Raw genomic sequence first — 19,534 nt, 5'->3', positions numbered from 1 at the left:
TACCACAGTATTGAAGCATTCAGGTCCAACATGTCTAAAATTGAACTTATATTTCCCTTTCCTAACTCACTGTCCTTTTCAGATTCTGACTTTTTAAATGATACCAACTTCTACCTAATAGTTCAGGTAATAAAGCATTTACCTCTGCCTATTCTTTTATCTTCAACACAACTGGTCATGAAATCTCACAGCTTAAATATGTCTTCCCTTCCTTCCTTCCTTGTGCATTCTTCCTGGTTCCACCCCTTTCAGCATCTCCCATACACCATAGTTGCTACCATTTCCTTTGTCCAAGCTCCTGTGTGAACCATTGCAATAGCTCCCCAAATGGTCTCCTTACTTGTGGCCTAAGCTGCTTTTTTCCTCTAAACTGCTAATGAATGGCTTTTCTTCTATAAGAAATCTAATTTTACTTCCTTCACACGGTTACTGATGCAGCAAACACCAATGGTAATATAGTAAAGTCTGAGTGTGTTTAATTGTGTACTTGTTGGGGCTTTCCACACAAGAGACTGCCCTGCCCCCATGGGGATTACTGGAGAATGACAGGGGATGGGAGTGCTGCAGAGGGACTAGCAGAAGCATGCCCAGCCTCTGTGCACAGACTTGACCACCATCATAGTGGACCACATGGCAACAGAATGATGACTGGGGGGCAGAGGAGAGAGGATTGTTATGACTAAAGAATTGAAAGGAGAGGATGGTCAGAGATTTGGACCATCATTCACCCTAAGTGTAGGCAATTTCTGTACCCAATTCCAACCCCTGACAACTACTGGTCTTTCTTTTGCCTAGAGTTTTGCCTTTTCCAGAATGTCATAAAAATAGCATCACACAGTAGTCTTTTGAGCCTAGCTTTGTTCAGATTTAGAATAATGATTTTAAGATTTATCTATGCCATTTCATGTATCAGTACTTTGTTCCTTTTTTATTGCTAGGTAGTATTCCATTGAGTGGGTTTGTTTATTTAACGGTTCAAGGATATTTGAACTGTTTTCAGTTGTTAATGATTATGAATCAAGTCATTCTAAATATTTATGTATAGGTTTTCATGTGAACCTAAGTTTTCATTTCTCTTGAGAATGGAATTACGAAGTCACATGGTGAGTGAATGTTTAACTTTGTAAGAAACTGCCAAATTGTTTACAAAGTGTCTGTACTATTTTTCACTCCACAGGCAAGATATATCCAAGCGTTCCAGTTGTTCCACATCCTCATTGTCACTTGGTTTTTTGCTTTGGTTTGATTTTTAAATTTTAGCCACCAGCCTTCTTGCCCAAGTGCCCTGGCTTGGACATTTAAGAAAAACTACAGAATTGGCACCAAACATTTTTTTGGCATCAGTTCTGCTTTTAAAGGGACAAGTAGAACATTTCTTCCATGAGCAAAGAACATGATCCCTGAGGATTGAGGGGAAATGGGTAGGAAGGGAAGGGATGGGACCAACATTCCCAAAGGTTATAAACAAATAGATAATAAAATTTATTTTCTTTCATGATTTTTGTCCCCAAAGCATTCATTTAGGAATAGAACATACTGAATTTTCAAAAAAAAAAAAAAAACAGTAGCTATAATTAATAAAAAATTGATTAACAGTGGTACACTTCCATAATGACCCTATTGAACAATAGTGGCTGATATCTGTGCCTGATTTTTAATAAACTTTCACTTTCAGTCTGTCCCCCAGATGGCTGTGTCCAAGCTCATAGTGGGGGAGACAAGTGCTAAGACCCCCTGACTCCTCTGTCTATGGGCCACTCTCACCCTCAGAGCTTCACAAATAAATGACAGGAGCCTGACCAGTTAGGGAAGAGAAAGGAAAGAAATGAATAGGGAACTTGAATTGGACTTTGAGAAAAACTGAGTAAGAAAAGGTAACAGAAAGGAATTGGTTGACAAAATGTAAAAGAGCAAAAAGAGGAATAATATTCTCTACAGAACTCAGAAACACAAAGCTCGCTAAGTCCTTAGGAATTCAGATAGTCTTCATTCCCCTCCCAGCTCTAAAATCCTACAAAATGTCACATTTTCCCCTTTATATTTCATATGATCCCCTCAGCAGCAAAAGGTTTTCCTCATCTACCCAAGGGTTTAGGTTGTAAAGTGCATACACTCCACACTAAAAGTAAATTCTTACATTAGTTATCCAAATTGTTTGAAATGGGGACCCACATTTTCAGCTCCTATCTCCCTTTTTATCAGCAAATAGTAATTTAAAGCCATTTGCAGGGGCTATGGTTCCCAAGTGACAGACTGTAGCCTGTTAAAATTAATCCCCACAGAAGATCCTTGCTGCTTTCTCCAAGTTCATTCAGGCCTGTGGTTTATGAACAGGACGAACAGACGGCCCATCCCAAAGGGTCTGAGGGAGGAAGCACATTAAAATGGCCGCTGCGTCTTTGTTTGCTCAGCTGCCTGAAAAACTAGGACTGAGGGAAATGGGATTAATCAAGGGGGCAGTTGCCCATGGGAAAAAAAAAAATACAAGAAGTCTGGTGAGAAAATAGCCAAATAAGGTTCAAACTGAAGGGACAGGACTCTTTTTCTCTTCAGACCTTCAAAGTTGAGTGTTGCTCAGTGATAAATCTCCCATTTCAGACCACCACTGTGTTTTATGATCATATGGGAAGAGACAATTTAGAGGAAACAAATTACCAAAGGTATGGTTCTCTGAAATTTCAGGTAATTTTACTTTTTAGTTAGCAAATTTAATGAAGATTCTTGGGTAGCTATGTGATCAATTGTGATTGAATAATAAACCTCTGTAAGTTTCTTTTATATGAATAAATTCATAAATGAGAAATAAAAATGTCCGAGAAAGAGTATATGTATGGATCTCTGGAACAGACTGTATACTATTGTAGCTAAGGCCCCTCCTCTCACTTTAGGATATAAAACCTTAAGATTTAAAATACCTTCAGCTCCACTTGACTTATTTTACTTCCCTTTGACATACTGGCTGACATTCCACCATTAAAAAGATCATCTGGTTAATCAAAGATTTTCCTTTGGGACCATAGATAGTTCTATAAGGGCTGTGGTCTGTCAGTCATTTACATATGAGCATGAATTAGTTCCAAATGGTTTTCTCATAAAATCCCAGCTGAGGTAATGACCTACACTAAAACAGTAGAATTTAATAGAAGGCAAAGGTTGAAAATGGAGAGAATTTTGAGCAATCTGAGGATGAACCTGAGAGAATATTATAGCAGCAAGTTCAGAGTAGTGGGAAGATTCTAGAGGATGTCATTTCCAGGATTCAGAGAATATTTAGGGCAGGCAAAGAGGGACGTGAGGCTATCAGAACCAAACTTTGCTTAGAATTGGTTCAAATTGTTTGCTGAAGAACAGAGTGTGCTATACTTAATGGGCCTCATCAGACCATTTTCATAACACATCTAATACATTGTGTATTGTAAGTCTAGCTATAAAATTGTTTGATTAATAAAATGTGATTTGATAACCCAGTCATACTTATTTGTGACCAAGGAAGGGCAATTTGCACAATATTTATGAGAAAACAGAATAGGAGTGAGAAAAGCAATTTGCAAAGTCACTGTAGGATGAGGTTCATAATACCTTTCCTTTCAAGTCTCATTAGGCAAGGAGCTGTCTTACGTAGAGGAAAGAAGAAGCAGGTCTCCACGACTGTGTCAATATACAACATATCTCACTCTTTGGAGTCTGATGTGCCAGAGGCCAGGAAATAAAAGAAATGGGTGATTCACAGCAGGCTAGGGTAGGAGGAATCTGACTATCCCTAACTTTTCATTAGACCTGGCCAGAATCATGTCTGGGTACCTTTAGTTTCTATATATAGGACAATAAAGGCATCCATATGAGAGAATGAAAGCAGTGTTGGTTAACCTTGTCAGCTCCCAATTATGTTTTTAGTTCATGTAACATAAACTTTGTGGCAAGTCAGTTAAGTCTGGGACTCAGTATCCTCTGGCTTAAAATGAGGGTATTGAACCAGACAAACTCCAAGAGGCCTTTCACCACTTACATTCTACAACTCATTCTATGATTAATGTTATAATACGTTCTTCGGCAACATCTGCATCTATTTAAGCTCATAAATGTTAAGAAGAAAGATTTGGTATGCAGTAAACCAGGAAGCAGGTAGCTTTAAATAAATTATCATCCAACATTGATGAAGACTCAGGTTTATCAACTTTTGCAGTACTCCCAAGAGTTGCTCCTATCTTACAGGACTGGATAATGTTTTCCATCACCTAGAATTTTTGCATTTAATTTAATTTTTATATCTAGGGAATGACAGCTCTGGGTAATTTATGATTGTTTATAAGGTTAAAAAAACACCTGAATTTTTCAAAATGGCAGAAGACAAGCAAACTATAATAAATGATGTGGGAGGCATACCATTTCAAGCAGACTGAAGAAAAAGGTAGTTTGAAGGAACAAATATTTTCTTGATAACACACAGAAAGAAAAACATTAGATAATGTAAGCCAAGGGTTTCAAACATCCCATTTCCAGATGGATTTATTAGGCAGCACAGTATTTTTCAAAATTATGATCATGAGTGACTTAGGATGGTCATGTACTTACAGTACAGAGGAACATCCTCTCCCCACCAGCCAATCACCACCATTGTCCTCCCTTTCCACCTTTATGTCCTGGGTTCTAGGGTATTTCAGTATAAACTCTTTTCTGAGAGGTTAAAAAACCATGGAAAGTTCTAGATCACTGGTACAAGATTTATACTTCTTACAGGAATGTGATCTTCAAAATCTCTAAGTTTTATATGGCTTTTGTGTTTTAAGAATCTTCACAAATAGTTCTCAAATAATTCATGGAATTAATGTTCCTTCAAACTATAAACTGGAAGATCAAATGTAAAAATAGAGTTTTAATTCACTTTTTACCTTACCAAGACTATCTATCTATCTATAAGGAGAGACTCAGCCTTTTGGGTTTTTTTGGGTAGCGGAGTCGGGGGTGGGGTGGGAAGCAGTTTCCTTATTTCCTATTAGACCAGTAAGTGCACTGGTCAATGATCCTGCCATTTTGAACTCCTAAAGACACATTTACAACCAGCTCAAATAGTACGTAGGCACTGTTTATAAAGTTTGATTAAAAACTCTTATAACAAAAGCTATTTTTAAAAGGTCAGAGAAAATTATGAATCTTTATGACCACAATGGAAACATTAGCATCTTTACAACTGCATTTTATATTTTAAATTTCATATAGGGGATTCTGTAACAAAAAAGGTCAACTTGGGACAGCCCTTATTTCCTTTCCCCCAGGCCCCCAAAAATGTTTAAATAAATTTGTGGGTACCATAAAGATATTTTATTTTAAGGTTGGGCTACAAAGTGACCAGTTAAGTTGTTTTCAGTCTAAATCTGTTTTGTTTAGGAGGTGGTAAGTTAAGAGGAAAGAGGAGAATTAAAATATTTGCGAGATGTCATTAATCTCCAGCAAGAGCCTAGAGTTGTTTTTTTTCCCCCTTTCATTTTCAGAACTAATCCAGCTTTCTGTTATTTGGCTCAGAAAAGTCTTAAATCTGTAACAAGAGAGTAACTTCCTGTTCTCAAGAGCATGGCTGCCAAAGAAAACATTTACAAGAAAAGTCCCAGGGCCAAAAAATTGCCTACTAATTATTTCTCAGCCCTCCTCCCACCCCTAATTCAGGAAGGTGAGTGCTGTAAACGCTCTACATTAAAACCCTGAAGTATGTGTTGAAAAATTAAGAGAAAACCCTCAAGAACTGTTTGCCATTTGTTTATATTTTATTGCATTCAAATTACATCAGTTTTATGGCCCTTGGGCACAAATGCATGTTTCTTATATTTTGTTCAGAATTCCACAAAGATTATACTATGCCATTATCAAAATATATTATGGAGAATTTTACCTAGTGCCTTTCCAAATGAGGGGGAAAAAAGTGACACACAGGAACTAATCTAGTGCTCCCAGCTAGATAGTGGTATGACTCCCAGCTGATCTGACACTCAAAGAGGTCTTGGGTGCTGTCCTTGCTGATCTATCTATTCAATGTGATCCCAGTCAGAATCCCAGTGGCTCTTGTAGAAACTGGCAGACTGTATCATTCATATGGAAATGCAGACAGCCAACAATACCCAAGGATATTTCGATAAAAAGCAAAATTGGAAAGCTTATACTACCTGACCTCATGGCCTATGATAAAGCCTCTGCAGTTAAGACAGTGTGGAATCAGTGTCGACCCAGACAACGAGATTGATATAATAGAATTGAGAGTACAGAAATTGACATGCCTCTATAGCCAATTGATTTTCAACAATAGTGCAAGGGCAATTCAACAGAAAATGGGTACTCTTGTCAACAAATGGCACTTAAACAATTGGATATCCACTTGTTAAAAAAGAAGGAAGGGAGGAAATGAAGGAAAGGAAAGAAGGAAGGAAGGACGAAAAGGAAGGAAGGAAGGAAGGAAGGACAAAAAGGAAGGAAGGAAGGAAGGAAAGAAACCTACTTTGCTGTATGCTTTCTTTACTGCTTAAATTTTAGCAGCAGTCTTCCTCTGGTGCCTTTGTCTCTGGTCTCTCTTTCTAGAAATACATCTTCAGTTTCCCTTCTGGGTCTTTCTGCCCTGACAAAGTCCAATGGGTTATTCTCAAGTTTGCATACAAGGAAAAGAAGATATACTTTATTCAATCTTCTGTTTATCCAGCCACATTTCTCCCATGCTAGGGGTTGGATGTGGTTCGTCCCCCAAGGTTCATGTGCTAGAAACTTTGTCTCCAGTGTGGTGATGTTCAAGGGTGGTGTGACCTTTAAGAGGTAAGGACTAATGGAAGGTGGTTAGGTCATTGAGGGTATTGCCTGCCACCTTGGTTAGTTCCAGAAGAGCAGATTGATCTTGGCTCTGAGTGAGTGGTCCTGGCTTCTGAATCGCTCTGGCTTCCTGTCTCTCTATATGCTCTCTTGCTGTCTCACATGTTCCTACCATGTTGTAATATAGCTAGGACAGCCGCCATCAAAGGCCAGATAGTGCTGCCTGATCTTGGATTTTCAACCTCCAGAGCTGTGAGATTAATAAACTTAAAAAAATAATAATAAAGTACCCAGTGCCAGCTATTCTGTTGTAGCAACAGAAAAATGGACTAATACACCCCCTATTTTCCTTCTCCCCAATTTCATTCACCAGCATTCACTATACCTCTAATATGTATCCAGTAAGAAGAAATCCTTGGGTTTGCAAATATTCAAAGTGCAACACCTTCTTCCCTGTAATTATGGGTAATAACAGCAGATAAGGTCTCTGATACAGTGTTAGGAAATTTATCTGTGATATCATATGACCTGTACGGCAAGCATATGCAGGGATGCAATTCCATTTACTTAAGAGACAGAGCTTTGTAGAGGGGTACAGAGTCTGAAGCCGTAGTGATCTGACCAAAGGGGTGTGTGGTTCAATAGCAGACCTTGCTACGGGGTTCTAAAATCAGACAGGCCTGAGTGATTTTGGACAGTTTCCACATCTCTTTGTGTTTCAATTTCCTTATCCATAAAATGGTAGTGACAACATCTTCCAATCAGGACTGTTGTAAAGACTCAGTGTATGTGTGCCATGTCCCACTGAATAATTCCTGATCTTCTTTATTTCCTCCCAACCAAGGCTCTTTCTGAAATATTTTTCGTTTGTACGTCTCTCTATGCTTATCAGAGTTTGCAATGTATTCCCTGCCAATAACTAGTGTTTCATTTATGTGAAGCTGCCCCTAAGTAGCTTTTATCACTGGAGAAACAAGAAGTGGGCATGACCCAGTTATTTGATGTAAGGTTAATGAGGGGTAGGGGAGGTGAACATGAACACCTTTGAGATTCAGAGACAGGAGAGACCTGGAGAGCTGTACTCACTGAAAAACATTTAAAACAGGACAGGGTCTTGAGGCACATGTTTTTATCTTTCCAGTACCTGGCATGTACTCATCAAACTGAATTTGGTCTCTGAGTGTAAGTGTCAAGAAGAGCACCATGGCCCAATGTGGTCAGCCAGGACAGGAAGGAATCTACCCAGCTTGCTGCCCCTACCCCTTTACTGCCATGCAGGCAGATGGCATTCACAGGAGAAACAGTGGGTGCCCAGGGTAGACACATAGATCAACTCAGAGATCAGCCTTGGTGCACCCTTATCTAACTTCAAATACTTCCCAAATATTGGTCCTCTCTCCACAGCTACCCCAGAAATCTGTCCTCTGAGGCATGACCCACCTAGATTCAAACCCTCAGATACATAGGCCTGAGTCTTCTCTGTCTCCATGACTGGCTTTCAAGTCTAGCTCACTAAGTAGTAGGCACACTCTGGGCCCTGGGCGTGCAAGTCACGCTAGCATATCTCTGAGCTTAGGGGTCCAGCGGCAATATCCTAAAGGAACGTTTTTCACTGCCTGTTAGGGGGACAGTTCTGCCTAAAGAAAGAAAATTTCTATCTACTCCATTTTCCAACCCTAATTTTGGCAAAAGGATCAGGAAATCAAGTTCTTAGCCTGTTGGTGAGTTTCAATGGATACAAATTTCCAGAGGACAAATTGGAACATAAGCACCAAAAGACTTGCTTACCATTTGACCTGTCAACTCCTCTTCTAGGACTGTATCCAAGACAATAATTAGAATGTACAAAGATGTGAGCACAAGATGGCTCACCAGAGGAGTGTTTAAAAAAGAGGACAGATAACCTCCAAAAATCCCAACATAGGTAGGGCAATTCAATCATGATACATCAATGAAATGGAATCCAGTTAAGTATAAGAAATAATAGTACAGAATATGTATGTGTGTATACACATATAAAAATGATTACAATAGGGCTGGGGGGAATGACTCAGGTGCCTGTTAGCAAGGACAAGGTCCTGAGTTCAAACCCCAATACTACCAAAAAATGATTACAATAGCCACAACAGTGGTTATGAAAGTATGTCATGATAATAGGTATCATTTATTAAATGTTTACTATTACCAAACACCATTCTAACCTGAAGAACTGACTCATTCATTCTTCACATCACCCTGCCGGAAAGAAACTCTCACCATTCCCATTTTACAGAGGCCCAGGCAGATTCTGTGACTTACCCATGCATTCCCTACTGATTGGGCTCAGGCAATTAGACTCCAGAGCCCACATTCTTAAAAACCCATGTGATTCTGCTCAGTAGAGTGTCATATTTATTTTTAAAATGAAACAAATAGTATATATGTGAGTGAGGGTATTTTTTAAAAGTCTGGAAGGACTAGAATAAAAATATTAATTTGAAGCATTATTATAACAGGATGTTATTTTTATAAAACCTTCATATATACTGTTCTCCTTCATTTCAATGAGATAAATTTCCTATGTAATATTAGAGTTCTCCCCCAATTCTACATAATACTTATTCATGCAACAGGCCAATGGATGACACTCTTTCAGTTGGAGGGTTGGGTCAATAGAGGTAATTTCGATCAAGGATCTAAAAGGATTCTGGTTTTTGGGTTTTTTTGGTTTTTTTTTTTTTTTTTTTTTGGTCTATACAATGTAGGAGCTCTCTTTAATAGTTTTTCTGGATATATTTAGAATTCTCTGCATGTTGAAGATATGTTTTAAAATACAAAGGCTCAAACTATAGACTGGTCTGTCCCAGGCATTCTTTAAATTTACAATCTCTAATTTTTTTTCCTTTTCTTGCTTATTTTAAGAGAGAGAGAAAGGAAGGAATGTTGAAGTGTTTGCAAAACCATCTTCGTTTTTGACTTAGTTTCATTAACACTGGTATTCTTTAAGGCATTGCATTTCTTTTGGAAACTCCTTACAGACCAGCTTCTCCAGGGGTATGGGACTTCCAGGACCCTCTGCTTTTCTTGGAGTCTGGCCTCTCTATCTCCTGGTCCTAAGAATAGTTTTGTTCCTCCTTTACCTGCTGCTAGAACATTTTCACTGGTAAGATCCACCCATGAGCCACCAATGATTTAAGATAAACCCCCAGAAGGATAGCAACTGCTGTCCAGGCATCCAGCCATATGCCAGCTCCCTGTGTGAATTAACTCATTTGCTATTCACATCAGCTTGTGGAATAGGTGTGGTTATCCCAGGTCGTTAGAGAATGAAACTATACTCAGAGCTTTGATGACTTGCCCAACGAACAGAGTCCGCTGCTACAGAGCCAGAGTTTAAATACAAATTTTGGCTCCAAAATGTACATTTTCCTCTTTACATTATCCAGCTCACAGTGTTTTAGTCAAATGAATTGCTTTGCTTGCTCTCTTTTTTCTTTTTTTCTCACTTTTTCCAAGTGGGGAACATAAGGGAGGACTAGGAAAATGAAGGGAGATGAGAGGAAGAACTATTTTTTTATTTTGTGATCATGAATTTATCTTACTCTTTTCAGAAAGTATGTCAACTAAATACATTTCAGGGATTAAAAAGAAACATACACACACTCTCACACACAACCTTATGGTTTATCATGCTTCTATGGATCATAATGATTGAAAGTCTGTGATCTGACCTTGGCACCCATCCCAGAGCCTGACAGTCTGCTCTCTACCCCATTTACCTGGCCATGGATGAAACAAAGATATTAGTAGAACAAAATATATAGTATTTATTAAATATATGTGATATAGGTTATAATATCAAAGTATGGCATGCATGAACAGATTACCCATTCATTTAACAATAACACCAATTGATATGAAAACATTAAATGATTAAATTTCCACAAAATACAAAATTCTTTTTAAGTTAAAGTGAGAAAGAAAAAAATCACAGGTTGAATAAATACAGTGATTTCAGGTCCAATTTAGCATAAGGCACAAATTAAAACAAGGGGTTAGTGCATCAGAATGAAGCTTGTCTGGCCCACACAAGTCCAACTGTGGCTCCCACAACCCTTTCACAGATTCTCATGACCAAGAGGAGAGAGCACTGGATGCTGGGAATTCTTCCCTCCAAGTTCAAGTTTTGCCAGGTGCCCATGTTTCTCGTGAACAGGCTTGTCTGTGCCAGAGAAATACTGCTTCTAATACTTTTATAGGTAAACAAACCTTCATGCCGTAACAAATCATCCTAGCGTGAATAAATGAAATTTCAAATTAATGCCCTGTTCATTCCCAACCAAAGTCTAGCAAAATAGAAAATAAAAATTGTGAAATCCCATTAGGATTTCAGTGTATATGTGGAAAACAACTGATAATGCAGCACAGCAGAGTATGTTGGTTGGGTATCTGAAATACATCCTTGTCTACCTCTCCTTTGCCTGTCCCCTCTGCCTCCACTTTCCTTCCTGTCTTAGAAGTGGATCAGAGCCTCAGCAATTTCCATTCTAGCTTACACTGTGTATATGAAGAAGCAACAGTCACTTTTTCCAGACTTCAAGCCACAGGGTTCCAAGGCCTTTGTGCATCTGTAAGAAGTGCTTATGTCCAAGTGCCTAAGTCAGTGTTTTCTTCGTGGTTAACTCCAGAACTCTTGTGTACGGGATGTAATTCCTAGAAGGCATCACAATTTCACGAGTCCTACCTGTTTGGCTGAGAAATGAAAAAGGCAGAACAGGAAGATAAATCAAAACCATCCATTTTCTTCTTAAGATAAAATTATAGGAGATGGGTTTTCACCACTTAAAAATAAAAAGATTTTAATAATGCAAATTAATATTTCATTTAAATATTATAAAAGTGACCTATAATGGATTGAGTGTTGTCCCATGCCCCAAAACTCGAATGTTGAAATTCAGATCCCTAAGGTAATGTCAATAGGTGGTAGAACCTTTGAGGGTAATTAGGTTATGTGGTGGAACCTCATGAGTGGGATTAGTGCCCTTATAAAAGAAACTCCAGAGAGATCCATCATCCCATCTGCCATGCTAGGACACAAGGAGAAGGTGCTGTTATGAACCAGAAGGTGGGTCCTGGGTAGATACCAAATCTGCTCTACCTTGGTCTTGGACTACCTGGATTCCAGATGAGTAAGAAGTAAGTTTCTGTTGTTTATAAGCTCCCCAGTTTGTGGTATTTTGTCATAGAAGCCAAAATAGACTGTGACAGGACTGCAATGTTTAGCGATTTTTGAAGATTGTACTAGGCATCAATGATTCAGAAAAAGATAAAAATGCATTCAAGGAACTCATAATTTGTTAGAAGAAATATGTACCTAATTTTAATGTAATGTGTTAGGTGCTATAATAGAGACACAAACAGCTCTGTTGTGTACTCTGTTTGCCCACTCTGATTCACTCTACCTGCTCTGTGCTCTGGGAAGCTGACCTGACTTAAAGGTCGGTATTAGTGGGTCCCTTGTCCTTTAGCTTCCAGTTTATTCTGACCAACTGGGACATGGGATCAGGGGATCAGAGAATGGGTGGACAAAGAGGTGAGGACATTTGTTCCCTGCCATCCAGGCTGCAACTGGGTAGCTGACTACCAGCCTCTCCCAAAGGTCTTAGCTACAACTCTGCCTTTGCCCTCTCATAGCCTTCTGTGGTGGTGCTATGGTTTGAGTACAACCCCCAAAGGTTCATGAGCTAGAATTTGATCCTCAGTGTGGTGAGGCCCAAATGTTAAAGGTGGTAGAACCTTTAACATTTGGGCCTAATGGAAGGTAATTAGGTGATGGGGGCTCCAGCCTCATTAATGAATTAGTGCTGTCTAGTGGAAATAGGTCAGGTCTGGTAGAGACAAACTGGCTCCTGAGAGTAGGCTGTTATAAAAGTAGCAAGCCTGCCCCTCATCAGTCTCTTGCTTCCTGTCTCACCATGTGACCTCTTACCACATGCATCCGCCATTGTGATACCATCTCTCATGGGACTCAATCATAGGAACATAAAATGGACTAAGACAGGTGGTAACAGCTTCCACTGCTGCTAGCTCCAGAGAATGTCACTGTCGCTTGTTTGTTTCTCTTACAGCTGTCCAAACACTTGTAAATAACCCTTCATTTAACTCTCTTCAATCTTTCTTTCCTGCCAGGACTAGGAGCAATACAAGAATAAACACATGATGGGTTAATGAGATCAGAACAACTTAGCATCACCAAGAAATTAACATCTGGGAATTTGCAGGGGGAAGGTGAATTCTGAGGGATGACTAGTGTTCAGTAAGGGGGTAGAAAGAAGATGGGAATTCCAGGCAGAAGGGCTGATATGTGCATAGACAAAGAAGGCTGAACACACAGTTTGCAGATGTGGAACAGAGACACATTTGGTACCAGCAGAGCAAGGACTTCATAATGCAAAGTGGCAGGAAATAAGGCTGGGTGGAGAAGGGTCACGTATGTCTCCCAAGGAGTTCAGGAGGGGATAGGGAACCACTACAAGTTTTTAAGAGGGGGCTGTGATGTGCTCATGTTTTTATTCTAGTAAGTTCCTCTGGTACTGCTGAGGGTTTTCTATGGAAAAGTTGGTCCAGAGGCAGAAGGTTAGGAAATTCTTGCTAGTTATGAGGTGAAAGGGAGATTATAAGAATTCTAATGGGAACAGTGGTGGTGAAGTAGCCGGAAAGTTTAGAGAGATATTCGGGAGGCAGAATTAACAGGATTTGGTGACTAAGATAGAGACATATCCCACTTTTTTCTTCCTAAATCCATAACTCAACTACATTTCTCAGCCTCGCTTACGGTTAAGTGGGCATGTGACTAAATGGCCAGAAATTATTCGCATTACTTCAGGTTTAACCTGTACAAACCTACACAATTCTCCTGTTCATTTTCTCTCCCCTCTTATGCAGAGGCAGGACTAAGAGGGCTTCAGAGCCCATGGGGTCCCTAGATGGAAGAATCCCTGGTTCCTGTTGTGGAATGAGGCCCATACCAACCTACCTCAGACTGTGATGTGAGAAATTAATCACTATGGTGTTACTGAGATTTGTGGGTACCTCAATTACTTTCTTTATCCTAACCAATACAATGACTAAATGTACATAAAATATAAAAGTCTATACCCTTTCCCTTAACTTCCCATGTCCAATCATTGATAAAGGGTAAAAGTGTATCAGAAGCAAGGGAGGAGCAGATTGTAAACTTCACTTGTTTCACCCAGGAGCTCCAATATGTCTTTGCCACAACTCCTTGAAGATGACTACTATACAGGCTCTGACACACCACCAGAAGCATCTAATAATGCACCCATTATGCGCATTTGTCTCCATTGCTAGGTGTAATTTCTCTGAGTGTGGAAACCACATCTCACTTATCTTTATGATCCCAGCATCTCACATAGGTTGAAGTCAGAGTTATCAGTTCATACCCACATGACAATGGAAACTAGAGGCTGAGGTAGTTTTGAGGAGTAGTCACTGTATCACCTGCCACAGACAGGAATCCATGAGACCCGGCACTTCAGGAGTCCCCAGTGACCTGACCTGGCAGATTAGGGGAATGTCCAGGGCAGAAGCCAGATGGCAATATGTGCCAACTCCTATGAAAATTCCACATAACAGAAATGGTCTCTGGTGACAATATCCTAAAAGCCCATAAAATGCAGAAATATTTATAAAGGTGAACCTTCTGGGTTTCAAAAGCAGGCATTCATATCCCGACTTTTCAAAAAAAAAATATGTGAGGTATTTTATTAAGCTGATCACTAGGAAAAAACAGGATTTCAAGAGCAAAAATAATTTCAACCACAGAACTGAAGTTCACCCATTTTCTTTAACATTCAGTGAATCTTTTATTAATCTGCAGAGAGGCAGTTCTCTTGGGAGGAACAATAGCCAAATCAGGAAATAAGGCTTTGACAGAAAGCTACATGTATTCTGATCTCTACAACAGAAATATGAAAATGCAAGCATTTTAAAGCACTTACTATGTGCCAAGCACTTATGACCATGGGAAATATTTTTCATCAAATTTTACCTGTTAAGATATAATTGATGAACTTGCTAGAAACCATATTTCAATTCACTAAGGAACAGAAGGAAGCAAAGTCTCTTTACTTTCAGATTTTCATTTTTCTCTATAAATGATGGCTAGATGACCTGAAATTGTTCTCAATGGCTCTTATTAACATGTATCACATTTTTCAAATCAAATTCCATCAGACTTTTTTTTTTTAAATGTGTTTAAAACACACAGTGAGTCATTCTTCACCCTCTTCTTTTCTTCTCAACCCTATGATAAAATCCTTACTCACTAGAAATCCTGGTGCCCCAAAGAATACATGGAGAAAGGGTAGAAGCTGAGAAGGGGAAACTGGAGGCTGGGTGAGATTACTAGATAGATGTGACATGAGGGAATAACAGTGTCAGGCAGGCTAGTGGCAGCAGGAATGGGAAGGTCTGAGGAAGACAAGAAGGAAAATACTAGCACAGGATGAATGACTGAGGCCAGGAGCAAAGCATTCCATGACTGAGAAGTGACTGTAATGAGCTGAGCTGAGGTAGCTGGGAACATTGTGGCAGCATCCACAGAAATATAAACACTCAGGCCCATGGCCTGGGTAGCCTGTGCCTGTTATCTCACTTGGTTTTCTAAGCCAGCCTTGGAGGGGATTATCACCAAATCTTCTTTTTCAAGGTGAGGAAACCAAACTCAAGTTAGGAATTGCCCAAAGCCACAGATCCAGGACACAGACCCAGGTCTAACTTCCAAGCAGGCATTCTTAAACCATGTCTAAGATGAACTGACTTTGAAGATAAAGATGATGTGCTCAGCAATGGAAATGGAAGGTATGACGATCAAGTGGATGCCAGCTGGGAGAGCCCAGCAAGCGGTGCCTTATGGCTGAGCCACAGGGAGGAAATGTAAAACTATGATACTGGATTCAATCTTTGCAGAAACTACTAGAACCATAAGGAGTTCCCATGGTGAGGTCCTTGGAGGAGAAAGAGGCACCACCAAAGTAGATGGAGGGCAGGCCAGGTAAGGAGAGCACGAGAGGAAGAAAAGTTGTACCAGGGTAACAAGCAGCCGTTCTTTCACTTACACAGGATTGTCCAATACTCCAGGAACATCCCCTCCACACAACAAATATTGTTTGAGTGTCTACAGGCACCATTCTAGTATGTCCTAGGGAGACTGCTACTAGTGAACTGGACAATTTCCCTGCTCTCATGAACTTACATTCTAGTAAGAAGAGAGAGAGAGAGAGAGAATATCTCTCCCACTGGGTATATTCTCTCATTTATTCGTCCAACAAATGTTTATTAAGCATCAGCTAAATGCTAGATGCTATGGTTTGGATGAGTGTCCTACAATGGTCCATGAGTTAAAGGCTTGGTCCCTAGGATGGCATTATTGGGAGGCTTAGCATCATGGGATGTCCTTAGGTCACTGGAATCATGTCCTTTCAGGGGACTGTGGGACCCTAGTCTCATTTTCTCCTGCTTCCTAGTTTGTGAAGAAAACAATTTACTCCACCACATGTTCCTTGGGATTGCCCTTGCCAGAGGCCCCCACCAGTTTCCCATTATAAATGAATTGTCTCAGGTATTTCATTATAGTAACATGAAGTTGACTTATCCACTAGACAGGGAGTGGGAACCTTGGTCCCTGTCCACAGAAGTTCACAGTGTTGGCAGGGATAGGAAAAATGTGTGTGGGGAGGCTTATAAGAGGGAGTTAGTGGCACTATTAAATAGAGAATAGGCTGATTTCAATTTTTCTCCCCAGCAGGACAAAAAGACCCAGAGGAGCTCTGATTGTGAGTCAAATACTATAATACACAACATCTAACACTAGTGGAGGTAAGGAGAAATGGGTAGGGAGACTCATGCTACTCCACCATGTGTCATGTGCCAGTGCCTGGGCACACAGGGACCACTCTTATGTCACAGCTAACACAGACTTTATCCATCTCTGGGCCCTCTAGAGTTTTCTCAGAGTCTTTGGGGGTTTAAAACCACTGAGTTTAATGGAAGAGCCCAATGCATACTGAAGCATTATACACTTAAGTAATCAATAAATTTCATAAGTTCACTAATTACCAACAGTAGCATTAAGTTACTGAAATTGCCTTAGTATAGTCAAACTCATTTTTACAGTGTTTTACCCATAAAAATCAGAGTTTTGGTTTAGTTAATAGTAAGAAGTGAATATGGTACAAATACTGTGTACACATGTATGTAAATGGAAAATGAGACCTGTTGAAACTATCCCAGAATGGGGAGGGGGGGATAAAGGAGAATGATGGAAGGGGTGAATCCAACTATGATGTATTTGGTATATTGTAAGAACTTTTGTAAATGTCACAATATACCCCTGGCACAACAATAATTTTTTTAAAAAGAATATTTTTTACTAAGTGCTTAACTTTGGTCCAGCAACTATGCTGAATGTTTCAAACACATTTTCATTGAATACTCAAAGCAACCCAATGAGATTTGAAACTGTCATCTTCATTCTTAGTTTAAGGATGGGAGGGGTGAGGCTTCAGAGAGACCAAGTAACTTGCCCAAGGCTGAGGTCAGCAAGCAGCTGGCTGTGCATGGAACCCAGGCAGCCTGAGACTACCTGACTGGAGCACACTGCTGGGTTCTTTATGGAAGAAGAACAGGGAGTAAGAACAAACATGTCTAATTCAATACTTTGATCAATACTATTCTAGAGGAAAATACCTTTCTATTTAAAAATATTCTGGAGCAGGGCACTGGTGGCTCATGCTTGTAATCCAACCTCCTGGGAGGCTGAGATCAGGAGGATGGTGGTTAGAAGCCAGTATGGGTAAGGAGTTTGTGAGACTCCATGTCAACTAATAGCTGGGAATGGTGGTGAGGGCCTGTCATCCCAAGCTATGTGAGAGGCTGAGATTGGGAGGATTGCAGTTCCAGGCTAGCCCAGGCAATAAGTTTGTGAGATCCCATATCAATGGGAAAAAGTTGGGTGTGATGGTAAGTGCTTGTCATCCCAGCAATGTCTAGAAGTGGAAAATAGGTAGATCAAGGTCCAGACTGGTCTGGGCAAAAAGAGAGAAAATGTCTACAGAATAACCAGAGCTAAAAGGGATGGAGGCATGGCTCAATAGTCTAGCAAGCGTGAGGCCCTAAGTTCAAGCCCATATATCTTTGTATCATTTTTCAGGATATATATATCCTGAAAAATACCATGGAATCTTTTACTGATGAGGTGCAAGACTGAAGTCCAAGTAGGAGCCTGGAATTTTGTAAGAACATGTACTATACAATTTAACAACTCTCTTTTTATGGAGTATTATCCAGCTGCAAATGTACTCCACCAAGACTCAGAGGCTGTACAGCTTCTGGTGAGTCACTTTATCTCTCTGGGCCTCAATTTAGTTATCTAGAAAACATTAAGATTCATCTAGAGCATGGAGTTTTGATTTGTTTATGATCACACAACTTTTTAATTCAAACAAAATCTTACTTGGAATCCAACATTCACAGCAAACTAAGTGCTGGCTTTCTCAGACTACTGTGGAGAGGGAGGGAGGTCCCACAGGTCATCTCCCAGGCATGGAGCCCTCTCCAGGAGCCCCAGCACAGGGTAAGATTGTTACAAGAGGCACAGGCAAAAACCCCTTCCTTGAGTTATGGCAAAAGCTCCTCCTGCCTCCTCTCCACCAGGCCCTGACCAGCACCTTTCACACAGTAGGCACTTAATAAATGTTTGAGGGGAAACGAATGAAATATTATTCTGCCTTTCGGAAATGTGGAGATGTAGTTTTCATTTCCTCTGCTAACTGACCTCAGTAGTTAAAGTGCTAAGACGGGTCCTGGGGGAAACCAAATGTTACATTTATGGAAAAGCTGCTTCTAGATACCGAAGTGGCTTCCAAGTTCACCATGGCCATAAGTTAAGGGTCTGTCAGCACTTCCATTATGAAAACTGCTTTGTGGTTTCATAACTTAGCCATAAAAGTGTGCCTCAGGCTATGCTTGGGCATACAAATTGAAAAGCTTGTTTCAAGCCAAAATGTGGGAATTAGAAAACAAACAGTTTATTGGTTTCAGACATAGTTTCATACCCGTCTTAGCCAAACAAGATATATTATGTGGGCAATTAGAGTGGACTAAGCCACTTGGCTCTTGAAAAATAAAAAGGGAAGGGGGAAATGGTCAAATTATTTATATCTCAAAAGGGAACCTTGAGTACAACCGCCATCATTTTTTGGTTACATTAAGTATGCTGTATCACACCTGGATGAGACCCAGAGACTATCTGTGTATTCTTTTAAAAAACATTTTCTGTCAATCATATCAGGATGATAAAATTGCCTTTTTTTTTAACCAAAGGACAAGCAATGTAAAGGTGGACATTGTCAAAGAAAGAACTCAAGGCTGCTTTTGGTAAGTCCTTTGAGAAAGGTAAGTGGCTCATTTTAATGAGAAGCAACAACAAAACCATCAGTAATGAATTTAAAAAGCAAAGTAGAGAAATGAGGTCTTATTACACAATATTAGAAATGGCAGAGACTTGAGAAGTCAATGGTTTCACCATTGAAAGAAGTCAATGGTTTCACCATTAGAGTTTGGGAAACTGAGGCCTTAGTGAAAAAAGAATGGCTAGATGACATCCTATTAGTAGTTAGTAGGACTACAACCAGGTATTCCACATCCCAGTGACCAGGACTGTCATTCAGTGATGACTTAGTTACTT

The 19,534-nt window shown here is 39.9% G+C and overlaps 1 protein-coding gene across 4 annotated transcripts in view; it reads right to left on the bottom strand.

The window, feature by feature from the left end:
* Nucleotides 1-10,568: 10,568 nt before the first annotated feature.
* Myzap (myocardial zonula adherens protein) overlaps nucleotides 10,569-19,534 on the bottom strand; it is a 90,836-nt gene continuing 81,870 nt past the window's right edge. For all 4 annotated transcript variants that reach the window (XM_074066052.1, XM_074066053.1, XM_074066054.1 and 1 more), the window contains exon 13: nucleotides 10,569-11,517. In XM_074066052.1, the coding sequence (XP_073922153.1) occupies nucleotides 11,421-11,517 (97 nt within the window). In that variant the 3' untranslated portion in view covers nucleotides 10,569-11,420. The remainder of the gene's footprint in view (nucleotides 11,518-19,534) is intronic.

The sequence above is a fragment of the Castor canadensis genome, chromosome 2 (genome assembly GCF_047511655.1).
Source record: "Castor canadensis chromosome 2, mCasCan1.hap1v2, whole genome shotgun sequence".
NCBI classification, from domain to species: domain Eukaryota; kingdom Metazoa; phylum Chordata; class Mammalia; order Rodentia; family Castoridae; genus Castor; species Castor canadensis.
Note: the sequence above shows the minus strand (reverse complement) of the source record. Positions and strands in the feature narration are given on the sequence as shown.